The 21,552-nt window shown below is 39.6% G+C and overlaps 1 protein-coding gene and 1 pseudogene across 4 annotated transcripts; both read right to left on the bottom strand.

The window, feature by feature from the left end:
- Positions 1 to 2,685, bottom strand: part of LOC121847885 — a 5,334-nt pseudogene extending 2,649 nt beyond the window's left edge.
- Positions 2,686 to 4,628: 1,943 nt separating this feature from the next.
- Positions 4,629 to 20,883, bottom strand: LOC112263804 (brain-derived neurotrophic factor). Of its 4 annotated transcripts, none has more exons than XM_042330974.1 (2): positions 20,605 to 20,883; positions 4,629 to 5,680 (listed from the first exon to the last, which is right to left on the bottom strand). In XM_042330974.1, exons 1-2 carry the CDS (start codon positions 20,605 to 20,607, stop codon positions 4,850 to 4,852), a joined length of 834 nt encoding a protein of 277 aa, XP_042186908.1. In that variant the 5' UTR covers positions 20,608 to 20,883; the 3' UTR covers positions 4,629 to 4,849. The 4 variants fall into 4 exon arrangements, with proteins under 4 accessions (XP_042186908.1, XP_024296185.1, XP_024296183.1 ...); XM_024440417.2 differs by lacking the exon at positions 20,605 to 20,883 and adding an exon at positions 19,530 to 20,010; XM_024440415.2 differs by lacking the exon at positions 20,605 to 20,883 and adding an exon at positions 11,625 to 12,204.
- Positions 20,884 to 21,552: the final 669 nt, after the last annotated feature.

Here is a 21,552-nt window from a genome sequence, read left to right as displayed (position 1 = left end):
AATGCAGTAAGCAAAATATAACAGCATACTAGGCTCATCCTACAATGGGCAATTGTGTTTGACTCCATTAATTTATTTTGGTACATTTGTCCCCTCAGCTGTTGTCAGACACACGGGCCTCGAAATACAATTCTCTTCCCTCAAGTGCAGGCAAATACTACTAAACAAAAGCAAAAATGAGTATGACATCCTGAATTTTTAAAGCATACTCAATTTTCGAAATTTCACATACCACAAAAAAAAAAAACACACAAAAAAATAATCTGCCTTCCCAAAATGCCTACTATTTAGAACGTGCAAATGGGTATATGGACACAACCAGAGACTGCTTAAACAACACGTACCACCCCATTGACAGAAAGAAGCTGGTCGCCTCTCTTGAGGCCCCGTGGCCCCCGATCGGCGATTCCACAGGAATGATGCGTGAGATGTAAATAGGAGAGTTCTGTTCCTTCCCTCCCATTATATTGAAGCCAAGTCCTTCCTCAGTTTTAGGCAGCTCCACCACGCGAGGGTGTGAGTGCCCCTCACTGGCCGCAAACGCTGCAACAGTGGCCTACAAGACAAGAGGAGAAAGTTGTTAACCCAGAGTTGCCTACAGAGTTGTTGTTTAATATTGGTTGTTGTTGTTTTGACATACCTTGGCTGTGGCATTTGCCCTGACTTCTGGCCACTGTTATCCACTGTCTCATACACATGTTCATACACCTACAGAGTTGTTTAGTGAAAGGCAGAAAGAAGGTTAGTCAAATGCAAACTGCAAAGCTAAATTACTTCCTTCAAAAGGTCTGGCATGTTAAAAATGGTAGTTCTTGCTGTCCAGGGTTCCAAGCTAGTAATTAATCCTCCAAACTGGATAGCTCATTTGTGAAATACTACATTGAAAAAAAGCACTTTATGTTACACTGAAGGAATGACAAATCTTACATCAGAAGTCAAATAACTAGTCCATAGGCAGAAATTAAACATTTCATGTTTTATAGGGCCTGTCTGTGTCAGCCCCATCTCACACAAGTTCACAAATCAGAGCCTGGAGGTCCAGAGTACTGCTGGTTATTTTTTCCACTCACCTGGTACCCCAGGTCTGAATCAATCACCCTGATTGGAGGAGAATGAAAATCAGCAGTACTTCTGGCCTTGAGGTCAGATTTGGCCACATAAATTGAGTTGAATTTTGAAGGGTGTGATGGGCATTTATCTTTTAGTCTCAGCTCACCTCTCGCACAGCATTTACAGAACTCGCTCTGCAAGACCCTTTGCAGTGCCTGCAGTTTCTGGGGGTGGCACTTCCCGTCCTCTGGAGTTTGTCAAGCAATTCAATGGCTCAGAAATGTCTGTACTGAGGAGAAAACATGGAGACCACCCACCATCAGAGATCTTGCAATAATTGACATTGATTTAAAGACTTTAGGCTGGAAATAATTGTTTGAGGCAGAGGATCTAACACTTCAGCACAAGAGTAATGGGAGTCTGTTGGTTTTTGATTTTGTAGATTGATTAAGTAAATCTGTCCATGCACAGGGTATTATGATGCAGGCATAGCTGATCATTACCAAATCTTCATCACTGTTTGTAAACACATGGTAGAATTTCATCATCAGAGTAACAGTCCGGGCTTTCGGGCGCAACATTTTCAAATGAACCTAGCAAGCTACTGAGCTACATACTAGACGCTGAACTTTTGTTTGGGTGCAACTGCTAAGATTACTAGGAAGCTACAAACTACAGTGGTGGAAAAAGTACCCATTTGTCATACTTGAGTAAAAGTAAAGATACCTTAAAAACAACGACAAGTAAAAAGTCACCCAGTAAAATAGTACTTGAGTAAAAGTCTATTTGGTTTGAACTATACTTAAGTTTTAAATGGAATTTACTAAAATATACGTATCAAATGGTAAACGTATTAATAATTCCAAATGCCTTACATTATGCAAACCAGATGACACAGTTTTGTAAATTTATGGATAGCCAGGGCACAATACAACACTTAACATTAATTTACAAACCAGTACTTTTGGGTGTCAGGGAAAATGTATGGAGTAAAAAGTAAATTATTTTCTTTAGAATGTAGTGAAGTAAAAAGTTGGCAAAAATATAAATAGTAAAGTACAGATAGCCCCCCCCAAAACGATTTAAGTAGTACTTTAAAGTATTTGTACTTAAGTACCACACACCACTGCAAACAACCTAGTAACATTACCAGATTTGAGGATGGCTATCTTGTTAGCTAAATTAGCTAACCTTAGCTGGCTACAACATTAGCAACTCAGCCCATCTGTCTTTCTGAAAACTAAAGCGGATTATATTGGAATAATCTATTTTTCTTTCGACTTTTGAGAGATGATTGTACATGGGCTAGTTATTTCAAAATTAATTGACTTGCCCTAACGTTAGTTAGCTAACTAAATTAAATTCCAGATTAGCTACCGTTAACTAGCCAGCCATCTGTTAAACTCGTGTGTGTATTTTCATCACTTTAACTATTATTATTGATCAAGCAATCTGTGTAGTTTGACGTTTTACCTCTTTCCAGTCGAACAGGTTCCCCCAAAGACGCCATAATAGCCTAAATCCGGCACTGTTCGGGAGAAATTATCAGGCGAGCAAAATATCCACTCCGCGATAAACAGATTTGAGCTGTATTGACGGGGAATGTTGTTGCGTCAAGGACACGCAATCGGCGCAATATACGGTCAATGTGCCCAATCCACGAAGGGGGAAAACTGAGAAGTCGTATATCACTAGTTTTGTTTGATATTTTAGAAAATGTGGTATCCTAAATGTATAACCTGCAACATTTACAGCTTTTCAATGGTTATTTAAATTATAGATATTCATGTATAGTTATTACAATGTTTTATCCGATCATTATTCATAACCCAAATTGAATTGTTTGTAAATGTCTTTGTAAACCTACAATGTTGCTTCAATATGTTTAAAACCATAATTTTGATCTCTGTCAGTTCTTGCATTATGTATGCATTTCTATTGATTCATTTCCACTTCTCACAGCAATAAGGAATTTGCCTTCTGAGAGCTGAAACACTACATAGGCTCATTACTGTGTATTAAACTATGTTACCTTATCATAACGGCGAAATAGAGGACATAGACTATTGACCCATTTTTTATGTTTTTGTTGTGATAGGAGACTTGTAAACACATTATGTAGGCCTGTACTTTGGAAGGATACCTCAAATGATGTTTAGAAAAGTGATTTTTCTATCATAAAATGCCATTTTCTGAGTACTATAGATATATATGCAATAATTTAAGTGCTATTTGTGTGTGCAAATCGTACGGAATATACCTTGAATGCACTTTTATTGTTATCTCTTATTATCACAATTAGGCATGTTTTGGTATCCTTTGTGAGAGAATTTTGTCCATCCATTTCTAGGCATGGGACACCTACCTGTGTCAATTGGATAGGGTGGAGATGGCCCATCCAAGGAATTCACCAGTCAAGGATCCTGTCTTCAGGGTTAAAAACTTTGAATGTACTCCTCATCAAGCTCTCAGAGGCCATCAAGGATCAGCTTGTAGCCTAGGCTATACGATGTAGACTTACGGGCCTTCTATATGTTCTGATTCTTTGTGTTGTTGATTGAGTATATATTGAGGCTTTTATAACCAAGCTAATGCTGATGAAATTAAATCTATCTGGTCTATTTGTTTGTCTCTTTGTTTGTCTGTCTGTCTGCTATAGGAGGATGGGCTCATTGTCCTAGTACTCATTACTATGTATTAAACTGTGTTACCTTTTAGGCAAAACTGAGGACATAGACTATTGACCCATTTTGGACCCATAATGGTATAAATGGAACAAAGTCAAACATGCGGTTTCCATATGTTTTGATACCATTCAATTTATTCCATTCCAGCCATTACAATGAGCCTGTCCTCCTCTAGCTCTTCCCACCAGCCTCCTCTGGTCTGCATGCAGGCAGACAGGCAGGTACGTAGGTAGGTATGATGGTAGGTATGCATGTAGGAAGGTAGATATTTATGTATCTGTCTGGCCGTCCATCCGTCCATGTTTTCATCTAATCTTTATGCAGTGTAACTAGAAATGTAGGGTTCAAACTTTATTGACATTGGTTTTGTTTTTCAGTTGCCTATAGTCATTTTTATTTCTTCAAATATTTCAATTTAATATTGCAAACAACTTCACAACATACAAAATGAATTATATTAATCCAGAAACATATGTCAATGAATACATTTTATATATATATAGATATATATATATATTCTTATATTTTGTCCTCTGGTGGGGATAAAAAAATAAACAGCAAAGCTTTGACAACAGCACCTTGACATAGTATGTAATTCCAAAATTACCTTGAGAAGTTTAGAACAGTAAACAGATAAAGTACTGAGGAGGAAAACCCTTTTACTGTTGAGTATGTAAACGGAATGTTTTGGTCGGCATCATATCCTTTTTTCTTAGGTGGACAAATTCTCAATTCACAATTGAAGCAGCATGCAAGTGTTTTTTAATGGAACTCGTCCTCACCCTCTCCCTCATCCTCATCGCTCTTTTCCTTCTTTCTCACATTCTTGGCAAAGTAAACAAACCACAATGTCTTGAGGAATGTGATATAGTAATTTAAACTGGGCGCAAATGACTGATCAGATCTTTTTTTAATTGTTTACAAGGTCATGAATATGTTCAATAAATAGACTGTAGTATCACTTTTACTGTATAAACTTCATCTTTTTTTACATGCAGTCCATAAAATTTTCATTTGACGGAATAATTTACCCTGTTATGTATATATACAAATAGATATTTTCTCTTTACTCTCTTTTTTAAACTCTCAATAAAATCTATACATTATATACACTATCTTCCTCTTTTAATGGTCAATGTGCATACACATGATGTGTCTATCCTTATAAACCGCCAGCCAATCTTCTTTTTGCTATCCATGGTGAGCGCTCGCACGTAGGACTGGGTTGTCCTGCATTGGGAGTTATAATGCCTCTTGTCTATTCCACGGCAGCCCTCCTTTGTGTACCCCATAGGGTTACATTTGGTCTCATAAAAGTATTGCTTCAGTTGGCCATTGGGGACAGGGACCTTTTCCAGGACGGTAACGGTCTGCCCAGACATGTCTATGGCTGTCTTTTTGTCCACAGCTGTCACCCACTGGCTAATACTATCACACACACTCAGCTCGCCACGCCGCGATGGGTCAGAATGCCGCCGTACCCTCATGGACATGTTAGCGGCGTCCAGGTAGTTTTTGTATTCCTCCAGGAGAAAAAGCAGCGGTGGCTCTAAAGGCACTTGGTTGCTGATCATCACCCGCGATGCATACAGGTCGACATCCTTGGTCTCCGTGGTGACCACAGAGGAAGGACCCCCTCCTCCCTGGCCCTTGTCAGCCCCAGGCCCCAGCTGAGCTGCTTCTCCATCCACCTCCAAGAGCTCCTCAATCACCTGCTCAAACGTGTCTGTGAGCGAGGGCAGTCCCCCATGCTGGCCCGGCCCACCCCCGCTCTGTGGAGTCCCGTGGCCCCGGCCGGCTGTCACTGCAGCACCCAAGTAGCCTTCCGTTCGGTGGCCCCGCATACTCGGGGCGTCTCTCATGGGAGCAGCTCTCATGCAACTGAAGTATGAAATAACCATAGTAAGGAACAGGATGGTCATCACTCTTCTAACCTGGTGGAACTAGAGAGAGAAAGAAAGAGAGAGGGAGAAGGGATGAGAGGGGAGAGAGGATGAAATGTTAGTGCAACTTATATGTATATAATAATATGTAGCTATATTATGTATTATATAATATATCAACAGTTTTCTTCCATTGAGTTATCAGAGTTGTGTGCTTATACAAAATACTGTACATAATACACTCATTATTACAGTATTCCATAATATCTCAAGGTTGGATCACAATCTAATTGTGTTCCTTTCAGCTATTACTAAGCACCATTAGATGATGCACGCCTACCATCTCCCCCATTACTACCAGAGTATCACATTTCTCCTCTAGCTGCAAAGAAAGCCAGCAGTCTGACACCACCGTGAGTGCCCACTACTATTTGGCCAACTTGAAAATAAAGGTATAAGTAATTACCATACATGATTGGATATTTTTTTCTGGATTGGACCTCTTTAAAAATAACAACCTAGACCTAGTTGAATTAATTGCGCATGTAACGATTGTGCTGTTCTTGTGATTTCCATTTTTTCTGTTTCCTCATTTCCCATACAATATTTCCCATACAATTTCCCATACAATATTTCCCATACAATATTTCCCACAAAGGCCCCAGAAGCAACATTAAGGGCTGCTGACACCAGCGTTTTCAACTGAGGCCAAGTTCTTTCAGACTGGGAGTGGAGTGGCTAGGCATCATGATTTAAATGCCAGAGCATTAGCTAATTATCTCCTAATGGGCCATCCTACTAGGAAGTGCAACCCAATATATCATTATTTTCTCTTCTTCAACAACGACAAATAACAACCATTTTTTTAAACAATTATGTTAAACTGATAAGGAAACTACAGTATGTCTTCATCATAATCATCATCATCACCATAATCATCATAATTATTTTTCTCATATTTTGATGTTGTAATCCCTGGATGGCATGTACTGTATCATAAACGCTATGTGGCCTGAATACTTTTTTTCAGTTTAGCTATTGAACAGGCACATTATATCATGTTTCCAATCCAATGTCATGTATTGTAGCCTAACACGTTTCATGTGTTAGCCTGACTTCACACCACATTTGGAGTTATTGATCGATTAATTGATTAAATACATGAATGTTTCTGACTAGGTTCAGATAAGTGACTGTTTATTTTGTGTAATTTTGTAAAAGGCAACCAATATTTGTTGTAATATTACCATTAATATGCTAAACTTGATAAGGTCAAATTGGGGGCAGGATTTATTAAGGGACATAGAGATGTTTAAATAAAGGAATGCTGAGAGTGAGCAGTAGCGCTAGCAGAGACTGAGAGAGAGTCAGTAAAGTACTGGTTAGAAAGTGAAGAGAGGTAATGTGCTTGCATCCTGACACACTCACGTACCCCTTCTATCAGATGAATACTCTGTACAGCTGCTCACATAAATTTGGTACACAGACATTACAAGGGAAAGAACGCCAAAAGGGCCCAACAGAGCCAAAATATATGAATATACAAACACACCCGCATCCTCATCCTTTACCCCTAGCTCACAATAGCATCTCTTACCTTTATGCCCTATGAGTCACAGCAATTCAACATATCCACGGACATCCCAGACCCAGAGTCAAACATATGAAAACAACCACAATACAAGAAACCTAGCTCTTGCTCTCCAGAGGGGTGCATTTAAAAATAGCCATGGCAGGGCTTTGACTGCACTCTGCATGCCGCCCTCCTTGTGTCCCGACCTGATGCAGGAATACGCTCCAAGCAGATCCGCTCCCCCACCAGGCAGTGTGGCGGACGGAAAGACCTTAGCAGAAGGGAGGGGCAGACCCCACCTAAAAAGCATTTGTTTCATTCTTAATTGGTGTCTGGGGCCACGGCTGCGATTAGCCAACGCCACGGTGACTGCCATAGAGATATTGCATCTATAAATAGGCGTGCTGGGAGTCTCACAGTCTCGATTGAGAATATCACATCCTTCTCCTTAATGAGCCGCTGAGTCCCCAAGCTCAGTGACGTGTTTCTCCAGAGTGTGAGTGTGTGTTAGAGGGAAGGGAGGGGATGGAGGAGGAGAGGATGGGAGGGCTTGGTTTGTACGTGTTTGCAGGGGGATGGGGGCATCTTTCCTCTTACCGACAAAACAACCTTGGAGACAAAATGCAGCCAAGCAAACATAGATGAGCAGGAAATCATTCCAAACTTTTCTCAATATTGTAATTTGAAAATAATCATTCATATGAGGTAATCCTTTATCATCCTATAAAGTGTTCCTGTGACCTGTCAAATCCAGTCATTAGGCTGCCCCAATGATCTAGGAAAACAAATACATGGACTGAAATCCCATCACACTGCTTACTGATACATGAACTGATTGGGGGTCCATCTTCATGTAGAAGATGCTGCAGCAGATGTAGTAGTCCTTCTTCCCTGATGGATCACTGGGACTAAATTGCAGTAACAGGGGGTGGGGAGTCAGTGCAGGCGTCATTTTGCAGCATAACAACCACAGATGACGTCTCTCCCAGGTCTCCATAGGGGACAGGATGGAGGGGAGGTGTTTTGGGGGCAGTGCCACTCATCAGTGTGCAATTGCCTGCCAGTCCTCTGGGCCTCCTCACACCGGGAACAACAAATAATTTTATTTCTAACTCAGCTATTTCCTGTTTCCATCAGGAAAATCAATATGGCTTATGCTCTCAATCAACATCCTGTTAAAATGCAATCTAGCCGATGAATCACTTCATTGCTGTGGGACTGGCTCAGAATAACAGTACTCTCTGAGACCTATCTAATTCAAACCAAAGTAAAAGTGATTCTCACCATGGCTGGTATGTTTTCATTTAATATATTAGATTTGAGAATATCTTCAGCTCTGAATTGGATTTTACAGTCAAGATTTTTTTTGTCTCCAGGTAATCAGTGCAGTGTTATTTAATTATCATGTACTGAATATGTACAGTATGGGTGTGGAAGAGAACAAGCAAACTTCCACACTCTATCCAGCCATAACATGCATTCCGTAATATCAATATTCCATAAATAAAATCAGTCCTTTACAGTTGCATTTGGTGCATTCAGAACGTTCATAGATAAAAGTTGACGGATTTCCACATAGTAGCAGGGCTTTGCGATGACACATTCAGATGAGCACCTGTTCAATTGTTGTGAGAGAGGCAGGCACAGCTATACGGTTGGGTTTAGAGAAAGCATGGTGCCTTGCAGTGTTTGCTCTTCATGTCAGGTGGGGATTATAATGACAAATCTCCCTTTGACAGATGCTGGAGTGGATTCACAAACACAATGGTGTTTCAACCATGTTCAAAACTCAGCACATGACAACATATGACTTCATATTTCACTTACACTTAACTTACACAGTCATGCATGTGGGCAAATTGTCTGTGGCAATACATACTAACTTTCTTTTTCAAAGAGTAATTTTCTCACGATTCTTGTCTTAACACACCTCTCTCTCTCTCACCTCTTATCACACCTCTTCACTTTGAAAACACATTGTCAAGTAAGTCACTACGAGGGGGACAATACCCAGTCTCCAGATGATCCCTGTACATCAGCTTGTGCTGTAGCTACACCAATCAACATGTTTTCCTATCCAGTCCATTAAAATATGACCTTTGGATGTGCTCCAAATAAACCTACCGAAAAGATAATGCTTCATTTATATGAACTATATATTTTGGAAACATACTAGAGGACTCAGTCACAATATACAAATGTAACACCATTATCCTTTTTCCCCCCAGTAATAGCTAACAGATACAACCAAGAAACAACGTGGAAGCCTGTTTTGAGAGATCTGCTCCCTATCTGACACTTGCAAATAGCAACTTGAAATTGATAAGAATCATAAAATAAATGTAATGACCACTTAAAACAAGACATGTTAAGACTGTTGGAATATGTTCCAGTAGATCATGAAGGCCCAAGTGGCATCTTTTCCATTGACAGACAATGTGGGCGTTGTCCTCCACCACTTCATCTGGAAAGAACCAGTGAGTGTCATTAATGTGGCAGTTTACAAAAGACAGGTCCAATAGCCTATATATAACAATATCATAATATTCAAAGGTTACCCACTTCATACTTAAGCCACCTCCTGATAAACTTAGTACTCTAATAAGTGCAACATTTCCTGCATGTCTACCCATAAGTTGCACTTACTAATTAGTGGTGCAACATGCTAGCTTGTCAAAGTGACTGCCAACCAGGTCACACAGGTAAAATGATAACTGCTTCAAAACCACAGCCTAACAATATTTTATTATGTGTACATTGGCTGTCAAAATTACAAGTTGCCAATTGCTAGCCTGTAATACCAGTGTAGGCCATCTTAATTAATTAACAAACATAAGGTCTACATTACATGTGAATTAATTTATTGACACTGTCAGACAGTGTCCCCACATAGGTCAACAAGCCCAGTACTCTGTGCTCTCTTTGGGATTTTTACAACCATTGAATAGCCCTTATATAGACCCTTAGGATAATTACATTTAGCAACGTGATGAAAGACATGTCTTGAAGACAATGACTTTCATCAACAGTGCTCAATTTAGCTTATTAGCCTACTGCACATATTCATATTTAAATAAATCATGCGTATCTTAAAACGATGTTGATTGGAATTTGATTGCAAGTGGTGTATACGAACAAAAATAAGATAAATGGGCAACAGCAGCACAATAGACCTAGACCTAGTCCTACTTTAAAACGGGTGTCAAGATGTTTCCATAGATTTGCGCTAGGTGGCGTATTAGACCACGAAATGTTCTTAAGACACATCCTCTCTCTCTCTCTCTCTCTCTCGAACACTCACACAGGCCTCTCTCTCTCTCACTCTCACACAAACACACAGGCCACACACACACTTACACACTCTCTCTCGGCTCACACACACACACAGTCACAAAAGGAAAACATGAACACTTGTAGACTGAAAAAGCAAAAGGTTACTAAACAAGAAGAAAATCGTGTTAACCGAATGGCATTAATTCATATTTAGTTAGTTTTCCAAGTCTGTGCCAAATGTGGAGCCTACTATCAGAGCTATTTGATGCAATGTCCCGAGACAAACTAGCCTACACTACAAAACAGCAACAATCTCAGACAGAAAGCAAAAAAAATCTCTACACCAAACATTAACAAGGTTTACTTGGTAAACAGCAGTATCGCGGCGCCGTTGGGTTGTTCTCGACCTAGAGCGTATAAAATGTCATAATTGTGGATTTTCCGCGTACTCCTTGATAATTGCGCGACTGCTTCATGTAGGGATTCGTTTTAAAATCCGTATATTCATCCTCGCCTTTCCTTGTGAGGTTATCCGGATTAAGAGAGCTAGACCAACACTGCAGGGTATAGCTGAGCATAGGTCTCAAGTTTCCTATAATGTCTTAATGACTACATCAAACTTTTGTTTTCATAATTTGCTTACAAACCTGTCTTTTTTTATTTTTAGAAAAGATAGTCAATTTACAGAATGTTAAAAATATATGTTATCTGAATTACGATGCTATATTATTTAACATAACATTTAAATGCATTGCATTTATGGATTATGGGTTTAAAGGAATAATCTACAACAGCCCATGTTGTTAGGCAATGTAGCCTACTCGCCTATTTCTTACAGTGGCAATAGCCAACATGGCTAAATGTACAACCCTTCGCATTAATTAATCAGCTAAATACATCAGAAAACTAAATGATTACCTCCACTGACCTCTTTCGTGGTCCCTATTAGAAATTCAATCAGCATAATAACGACGTTTTTTTTATTAATGAACAAGAGGATAGAGTTACACGTATCCTCTCTCAAACTGCGACAAAGTCGATGCGCCTGCATGATCCCCAACTTGATTACAATACTTTTAAAACATCTCCCCACTTCCAAAACGAGCGAGCATCGACACAGCAGAGCGAACATGATCAAAAAAGTTTAGAAAAACATACCTTTTATTGCCCAGTCGTAAAGGAGACCATTCAACAGGACAGTGTCATCTGGGATGTTTTGGACAACCCCCTGTGTAAATTACTTAAGCTATATTTTCCCTGTACTGTCCGACAGCTTAGGGATATCTCTTCAGCTTTGGAGCAAATAGATTAAATTATTGATGGTGGAAATTGCATGGTTGAGGTAATGGACTCCCATGGCTGCACGGCTCCTTTGGAGATCGCTTAAAACCGAAGGGGTTGCATGCTATAAACTGCGCCGCGACGGCACTACGCGATGAGAGACCTCTTGAGCTTGAAATGACGCCTGTATCCCTTGCAATTACAGTAACTTACTACATAATGACGTTGCAGCATGTGACTCTCCGCTGGCTGACTGGTTGCTTGCCACCAAACACGGTTACCAGAGTCCTAAAGCAGGCCTAGCTCTCATCATGCTTTTTATACGCCTTTGGTCGACAGATGGGAGTGGGATAAAGAAGGGATTGGCCATGGATCTTTCTTCCGTGTTTCACTGACATCAGATGTGATATTTTTGTAGCTGTACTGTTCATAAAAAAATAATAACGCATTTGATTCTGTGCCATGTGGCTACATTGCGTGTCATGATAAGAATAGATCTGATAAGATAGGCTTATAGCCTGATCAAAAAATATATATAAATATATATATATATATATGACTACTACTTAGATCCTATGTGTGTGTGTGTGTGTGTTTTATGTGTGTGTGTGTGTGTGTGTGTGTGTGTGTGTGTGTGTGTGTGTGTGTTGGTCTTTAAAAAATCCCAAATAAATCATGAAAATAAGAAAACCAATACCCTACCCAAAAATAGAGATTCTTATTCCATGCATTTTACCAGAAATATGGCATTTCTTTAGAGAGCACTGTTACTTAGTTGTGAAATTGGACAGAATCACACATTCACTGCTACATAATTATTTCATTAACGTGTTATAACTAAGTGTATATTCTGTATGGGATTGATTAAGTCTACAGAACATTTACGACTAGCAGTGGATACATTGAAATGCTCCTGTATAAGACCAGGAGATGTGTTATAAATGCAAAAGGGTAAGCCTGCCTAGCTAGACCTCGTTTTCCGAAGCCTTTGAAATGGTTTATCGTCAGATCCCATAGGTAGGCTATGCCATGTATGTTATATCAACAAAACTATGGGTTACAAGTAGATATAACCATCTCAGGGAATGTCCAAAGTTAAGACAAAGAAGCATTTGAATAGGCTAGCTCTCGAAATTGTTGTAACTTAAATTGAAGAAGCCGCAGATTCAATACAAAATAGCCATTTACCAGACGCCTTTATCCAACTTGACATATAATCATGCGTGCACATTTAATATCTGTGGGAATCCCTCGTTGTGCCATTATACCAGTGCACAAATATTCAGCAACATGGACAGCGCCGCGATCAGCTCGAGAAAACAACAACACCATTGTCAGTGTTGTGGTCAGCGCGCCCACGAACTAAACATTCAGCACCACGGACAGCGCCTCTATCAACGCGCCGCATACTAAACATTCAGAACCGCGGACAGCACCACGATTTGCGCGAAGTGAATGACTGATCGCTGATTGCGAACTAGAGCTACCGAACAGCGCCGCTTCCAGGCAACCTATATAATGAGAAGATTCCATGCCCTAGTTGTTGGGATCTATGCAGGCGGAAAGCCTACTGGTAGACACTTTTTGCCATGATACCAATTGTCTCCATTCCCTTTTCCCTAACATAAAATTGTAAACTTCTCATAACACATAACTTAATCATATGAAAGCAAAAGTATTATCATTAAATGCAAGGCTTCTCAATATTAAAGATATATACTCAAGCAAATGTACACGTTCTTCTGAAGATCCCAGCAGTGTTCAATAAGGCTTGAATCAATAAACTTGGAAAAGGAAAAAAATGTCTCACTTAAATTAATAAAGCTTTTAACTTTAGCATCCAGTGGGTGTTTAGAGAAGTCAAGTGATGAAGAGAAAAGGTTGTGGGCTCAACCTCAGTCAAATGAAGGAAACAGCTCATTGTCCTTGTGGCTTGGACCTCCTCCAATGAAAGATTTATTGTGATGTGTTTGCTGTATGGCCATCGTGATTCTTCTCTGTACAAGTTAATGAGGTGGATGGTTCTTACTTGGCATATAGCAGTATGGGATTGAATGCTCACACCTGTTTTGTGATTCACTCCACCTCCAACACACCTGGGGACATGCCAAGATGAATATAGCCCTCCCCGAAGGATCACAGTAGGCGAGGGCAAACTCTGGATGACAAAGAGTTGCATCAGCAATCGCTGAGCGACATGACTCCAAAAAGAAGCTTGCACGGGGGCTGTTCCAACAAGGTAATTCATAAATAAATCACTTGGCATCTCATTAGAAGAACAACAACATGGTCTCTCTCATATCTGCAAATACAGCACAATGCAAGGTGGCGTTCTAAGTAGTGGTAAATTCAGGAGACTTGTTACCTAAGAGAGTTTGTTTGAGGAGATTATTTTGCATTTTGTGTAGAACTTCAAAATGAAGTTTAGCGTGTCTGAAATCAAGTGCATCGCAACTGAATTTAAAATGCATAGTTGGGTCACGCTTAAGCAAAGTCAGAAAGAGCTAGCCAATACCGAGTACCATGCTGTGCTATGCTATGCAATGCTATCCTATGCTATACTATACGTGTCATTGCTAATGATCAGCCCTTGCACCTACAGTACACTATGTGTCTGATGAAGGTTACATTGGGTGCCTGATCAGAACTTGCTGCCCCTAAACTAAAACTCAGACACACTCACTCATGCTAACATAAGACCCTTATGTTATGTTGAGCAGTGAACCAAACTGGCTTTCAGCATGCCACTTTCAGAATAAAAGATTTCAGACAATCACCAATCCTTTTTCAGAAAATAGACATAATTCTTGAGGTTAAGTGTGGGACATCTCCCACTAGGGTTATCTTTGTTAAAAGTGTCATTGCTATGCAAAAGGAGTTCTCAAGAGTGATGGGTGCTTTACCATGAATGGTGTGGCAAGCCAACATTTCCTTGTTTCACGTCTTTCATAACATTACAATCCTTGGACAGAAGTGGCATACTCATGCTTTCTATTACCCACTGAACTATTTTCTACTCAGAAAAGGGCAGCATGATGAATTTGATTTTTTTTTTATATAAACACGTAAAGTTAGGCTACTTGAAGGGTACTATGAGGTAGTTTGATCATGCAATTTAGAGCATGGTGATGGAGCCCTGTTCACTCCCATAGGTTATCTTAGGGGATGGTGGCAGTAACCAGAAATCTGAAGCATGGAATATACACTCTCTCCAGCTTTTACACCATTTTCAATGTGAGCGAACATTGAACTTAATTTTGTATTTTGGGTGAACTAAACTTGTAAAAACTAAAACAGACATAAACTTTTAAACAGATGGTTCTGAAGTCCATAAACAAATCATTTAGAAATATTGAATAACGTTTTGAAGTTAAAGACAACATGATAGTCTTCACTTAGCGAACACAAGAAGCACACACTGTGGCACCCTATACCTGCTCTTCACTGACCAGATGCCTAAAACCACACTGATGACACTACACACAGGCATACATCTTTTCACATCTTCTCTTGCCAAATGTGACATAATTCTGACAAGTCAGCGATGCCAAGATCCACACTGTGACATGAACATTCAATTAAGACACCTTCAGAAGATACCTCTTGGAAGTAATCAGACAATAGAATAACAAGGCTCTGTGGCAGCATCAAATTGGGCATCATAAGCATATCTGCTGAGAATTAGCTACTCTATATCAAAATTCACACTTCAGGGTACAATTAACCCTTTCTCTGCTTCCCATGAAGCATAATGAATATCCGGCTATAGTGTTATTAAGAACCAATGGTAAGTTTGAACTCTAGTCTGTCTATGTATATACTGCCCAAACCCTGTGGGAACACCTGGATGAGAAAATGCATAAGGCATAACAAGCTCAGTTCGGGGGAATATGCAAGAAGTCTCATATATCTTTCTCTCTCACTCTCTCACTCACTCACTCACTCATCACTCATCTCACTTTTGTCTCACCCCACTCTCACTCACTCTCACACACAACAAACCACAAAACAACAAAAACACACACTTTGTTTCATCAAATTGACTGCAGCACCAACTTACACAAATGAAATGTACAGACACAGAAATGTTTGCCAGAATGTCTGGAGGATCTAAGCTGAGCTCTTATTTGAGCACTACACCTAAGTATTTCAATAGGTAAGGTAAATGAGTCGCTCGCCCCTCCCTGTCCATAACAGAGGCATCCAACTTGATGTCAATATCAAAAGAGTGTGGAAAGCCAACCAGTGGTAGAGCTCAGCACCCCATTCCATATTCAAACACTCTTCGGCAGGTATCCTGAGTCCAACTCTACCACATAAGACATCTCAAAGTTATGCTGAATACAAATATTAATTAGGCTACTGTACAGACATATATGCATAATATGCATGCACAACAAATGCTTTTACAATTACATCTATTTTTCTGAGCACATTCAGTACAATGCACTCTCTTTAATCAATTACATGTAAGAACGGAATTGAGTTGATTGTAAATATAATTTTCTGAACAGACGCAATTCATCGGACCTCATTGTTCCACACACACAAAGACACACACACACACAAACACACCTACACACACACCGAATTGTCCTGCAGTGGCATCATGCCAGCAGCCAGTCAGACTCTTGTCTCGTTGGTTACAATTACTGGACAAGCAGCAGAGCAAGGTATTGGTTTTGGAAACAACAACCTCGACATATTGTGTTGGATCAGCTATTGTAATCGTGTATTCCCATGATTTAAACTAACCAAGATGTGTCTCGGCATCGTTGAATAGATAAATAGCTGGATTCAAACGTTTCAACCCGCCATAACTCATTATGATGACATGATAACTAGATGGATGGAGGTGCTGATGATGAAAATGATGACCACACCGCCGCCGATTATAATCCGATTATTATAATATTATTATCATTAGCCAATTAATATTATGATAATCATTAGCCTTTTGTTGGTTTTGTTTTTTACTGTTATGGAAATGTTAAACTATCCCCTATCCAATTACGCACGATAAGGATGGAAAACTGATTTTTGTTTTGTAAAAACGTTGTGTTGAGAGTCGGAGTTCCAACTGGAGTGTTATCAACTGTTAGCCTACTTCAGATCCTACCATGTAAAATAATAAAATACTTCCGAGAGCTATAGGCTATAGCTACAGCTATACATATTCATAGCCCTCGCCATTTAAAGTTCATGAAAGGTTGACTCGGAAAACTAAACACCTTTATAGTAACGCAAACAGAAATATCTCTCATCGCCCCTGTGAGTCATCTATAAAGAATGAAACACGCATATTCTGTCAAATATGATGCCACAATAGCATTTAATGTTATTTGGAATGAAACCTACCATCCTCAGATTTGTTATTGACGCCCACCCCAACTCTGCAGCGCTAAGAGTGCGGAGAGGGGGGCGGGTTGAGGGAGATTCTCAGTAAGATAACACATCCCCATTTATGGACTGATCCGATGACGTACATTGCAGAAAGTTCTAAAAAAAAACTTCATACATACAAAGTGTGTCGTGCCACCCCACAGACCCCCCCTACCCCGCCTCCGCTCTTCCCTCCCTCCGCACGCCTACACATAAACCCACTTCTCCTCTCGCTACGACTTTCCTGAAGAAAATACGTTATTCCTGAGAAAATTATTAAAAGAAAAAGCTGACCAAATTAAGAAATATAACAGATAATCTGGAAATCTAATAAATAACAATATACACGTTGCTTTGTATGCAGCCAATTTGTCATATTGTCGCTGGTCTACTCATTTATAAACCCACTGCAACAAATAAAACGAAAACGTTTTAGGCGATCGTTTCGTTGAGCATAGCCCTAGTAATTATCATCTTATTATATAAAACATTTTATTAATAATATTAACATGATTCCTCTTGTTCTTATTATTACAGCTGTGATATATGTTACAACACACAGCGTCATCCTAGCTAACGGGTCTCCTGCTTTCCTATAGGCAATAGCCTAATAAGTATACTAATTTCGTTAAATTATTAAGTACATTATTTAATTAAATAATGAGTCACGCATGGACTATGTTTTAAAGAGCCTTATTTGGTTCTAGCAAGCTAGAATTGAACTTAAACATGTCATTTAAAAACACAATGAAGCTGTAATAATTCAGACGTAGCCTATAAATGAGGATAATGCATCAATAATGCATTGAAATGTAACCCCACTGGAAGCCTCTTGATTAAAACAGGGCTGCGAGCGCTTGTGGGCGTTGATATCTCAGGGTTTCTCGCGCAGCTGTTTGCCATTCAATAGCATCGTCCTGAAATCAGAATATTTGAACTGAAGCCGTACAAAGAGATTGAATACAGCAATATCCTGCAGTTTCTTCGCTGGCACGCAAGACGAATTTCTAAAGTCCGTTGGGTGTTAAATCAGCAAAAACATTGTCGCGGTCAAATCAATTTGAGGATCAACGCAATCTTGCATGCCTGGTTTTCTACTGTCTTAAAAACCCACTGCTTTTGGGCAATTTCTTATCAAGCCATCTTATCTCGCACCACCTTAAGCCAGCCATAGCCTAACATCTGTCAATAGGCAGTTTGACCACGCCTATCTTTCTTGTAATTTCATATCTTTGATTGCATCTTTGAAATTCCTCTGATTTCTATGAGGTGATTTCTCGGTAATGTTTTTGTTCTTCATATTTCATTAAATCATTGTGTAATTTGTGGTTTTGCTATTTATTGTAAACGTGGAAGTTGTCTCCGACAGGTCGAATGTGGGCTACACAGACTTACGCGCGGACAAAGAGGGGTAGCAGGTGATGCTAGTGCTAGAGTGAAAGCGCAGTATGAATGAAACCGAGAAGCGCCTGTAGTAAAAACACAAGTGATTTGATCGCGATGACGGAGGATGGATGGTAAGATGTTAAACAGATAAGAGTAGGCTATTTTTTGCCGCTTAGGGCTGAGAGAGGAATACAATAGTTTGATATGCGAGACAAACAAAAATACATATATAGATAGATAGATAGATAGATAGATAGATAGATAGATAGATAGATAGATAGATAGATAGATAGATAGATAGATAGATAGATAGATAGATAGATAGATAGATAGATAGATAGATAGATAGATAGATAGATAGATATGCCCTAATATGAAGCGAATCAGTGAGAAGGTAGCCTGGGCTGAGGCTAATATTTTATTTAGGACATGCATCATTATTCTGCTTAGTGTCAGGTAGAATGATTCATGAATTGCGCATTCCAAAGTTCCATTTCGATTGGGAGACAGGATCCCGTAGCCTAGATTGTGTTGCAGTAAATGTTTAAAAAATATATTTGAGTGATTCTAAAGGTTTTGTTTACGAGTTTATTACGCTTCCTTCATGCATAGTCTAGGTAAATCGCTCTGAACAAGAGCGTTTGCGAATGACTGCAACATAAACCTAAACGAGTGCTTTGCGTGTTTAATTTAAGGCTCCATCATGTACTCATAGTAATGATAAATATTGTAATCTGTATACAAATATACATCCTTCAAACGAAACTTTGATGAGGTTAAATAGCACCCTGCATAAATCCATAAACGCTGACTGGTATCAATCAAATCAAATCAAAATAGTAATTCAAATTGGAAAATAATTAGCTGGATATAATTTCACGCAAATCAATGCACAATATCATGACGGTGCATTTGACAGGATCCAAGTTCAATTTGAAACCATAAAACAATATAGACGATAATGACAAGGATTGCGGATGAATAACAATGAACCACAATGGTGTGAACTCTTACCTTTTTAAGGGCTGACAACCACTATCAGTGGTTAGATCTCCAAGACCAAGACTTGCATTTCCCAAAGTTAACGCTGTATACCAAGACTGGAGCTTGAAAAGAACGCACGCCCTATACAGCGGCTCTAAGATTTCAACTTTCACATGCTCTAAGTGGCGAGACAAATCTCAAAGCGCAAGCCCTTCATTGACACGCGCTTTTCTCCTGTTTTCCGTTTTAGATCACAAGGCTCCCTCAGCATACGCTTACCAAAAGTTGAAAAAAATTCCCCAGCTTTGGTAAGGGAACAGCAAAAGAGAGTTGATGTCCACTTGGTGTTTTAGTCCATGCAACGACTCCGGTGCCTCTGTCCAACGTGCTGAAAGCATAACACAGCGAGGGTAACTAAGGGGGCAAAAAAAAATCTATAGTTTTCTTAAGTACCATTTGATACTGCTTTACTCTACTGCTTCCCAACGCCTCGTCACGTGAACGTTTTTCTCCCCAAGCCCGTCCTGTTAATATTTGATCACATGTTGACCGGACCTTAAGAAAAGCAGCACCTATACCAAAAAACCTCTAGTCACTACAAAGGCTCAATCAAATAGCATCTCCAAATAGCTGTACACCTAACAATGCTGATCCTGCTGGGTTTTTGTCGCACTCTTCAAGTCATGTACAGGGCAGGACGACAGGTACACACACATGTTGCTTTTCATTGGCACCACACTTGAAAAAAAGATATTCAATACATACCGTAAAACCCTGGTTGGCAATATACACAACCTTAAAGCCCTCAAAGACAATACAGCACACTCGCTCATTGCGCGCACAGATGATACAATATATCCCAATACATAATTTACCTGCATTTCTTGACCTTAGAAATGACTTCCAATCTTTTTACAGAAGCTTTGCCAATATCATCCTTCTTAACAAACTCATGGGTTTCTGTTGAGAGTTTCTTAAGTAGCCAACAGAGTCCATCCCATCATCCAGCTATATAGCTAGCCTAAATTAATTCCCGGATTAAATCGCAAGCATTGCTATTTCTTGGATACCATTCCTGTTTCGATTGTATTTCCATGTTACTTACCATTTTCCTCTACGCTGTCCTGGAGATAGAAGTGTCTTAATATCCACTCACTCCAACAGATGCTGGTAGGTAATGTGTCTTGTTTGAAGTCATCATATGAGAACTTCTGCTGTGCTCAGTAGATCGCCCACCACTTCGGTGACTTATCAATCTAATAACCCTTTGCAATCTCCGCGTGTTTAAACTCTGTAACACCTTGGTGGCTCTACAGTCAGGACAAACAACAACCAGCCGCGATTTTCACAAAAGCCTGTATAGATAGAAAGACAGATATACGCAATACCCTCTCCCGGACAACGCCATTAGAGGTCTTACGTGATTGAAATAAGCGAAGTCAAGTTTATGAGGGACCCCAAATGACCACTCAATGAATACAATCTCAGTTATTTAAATTAGGCTATGTTTGCACAATAATGTTCAGCCCCCCTAACAGTTGTACAATATAAGACATATGCACGAAGTAGCCTAGGTTATAGCTTTTGCTGCCTGTCTATTGTTACCACTCAGGCAATATTACGCAAAGCCGGCACAACTTTTAACATTTAGATTTTTTTCAATCAGAGGTGGGATGATACCCGATAAGACAAACAATTCTCAATCTTTTATCGTCCCTCTCGCTAGTGAGATGATGTTCTTTGAGAACTTGTTGCTGCTAAAAAAAAATAAACTAGCGTTGAGGACGAAACAGAGCCAGACTCATATACTTACATTTGCAATATACTGTTATTTGCTTCGTTTTCAAATGCCTAGAAAAATCTGAAGTGAATCCACGTCTTCAAGTAGCCTAGGCTATGCCCTAAACTTCTAGATATGTTTAGGTATTTTGCTGTAGCCCACAACTCAATGGTTTAAATCCTAAATGTTTCAGTTTACAATCATTAATTCCAAGTTCAAACGCGATATCTGTTTTCAGTAAAATTCCATCAGTTGCACAGCGAACACTCAGCC

The sequence above is a fragment of the Oncorhynchus tshawytscha genome, linkage group LG12 (genome assembly GCF_018296145.1).
Source record: "Oncorhynchus tshawytscha isolate Ot180627B linkage group LG12, Otsh_v2.0, whole genome shotgun sequence".
Lineage (NCBI taxonomy): Eukaryota > Metazoa > Chordata > Actinopteri > Salmoniformes > Salmonidae > Oncorhynchus > Oncorhynchus tshawytscha.
Note: the sequence above shows the minus strand (reverse complement) of the source record. Positions and strands in the feature narration are given on the sequence as shown.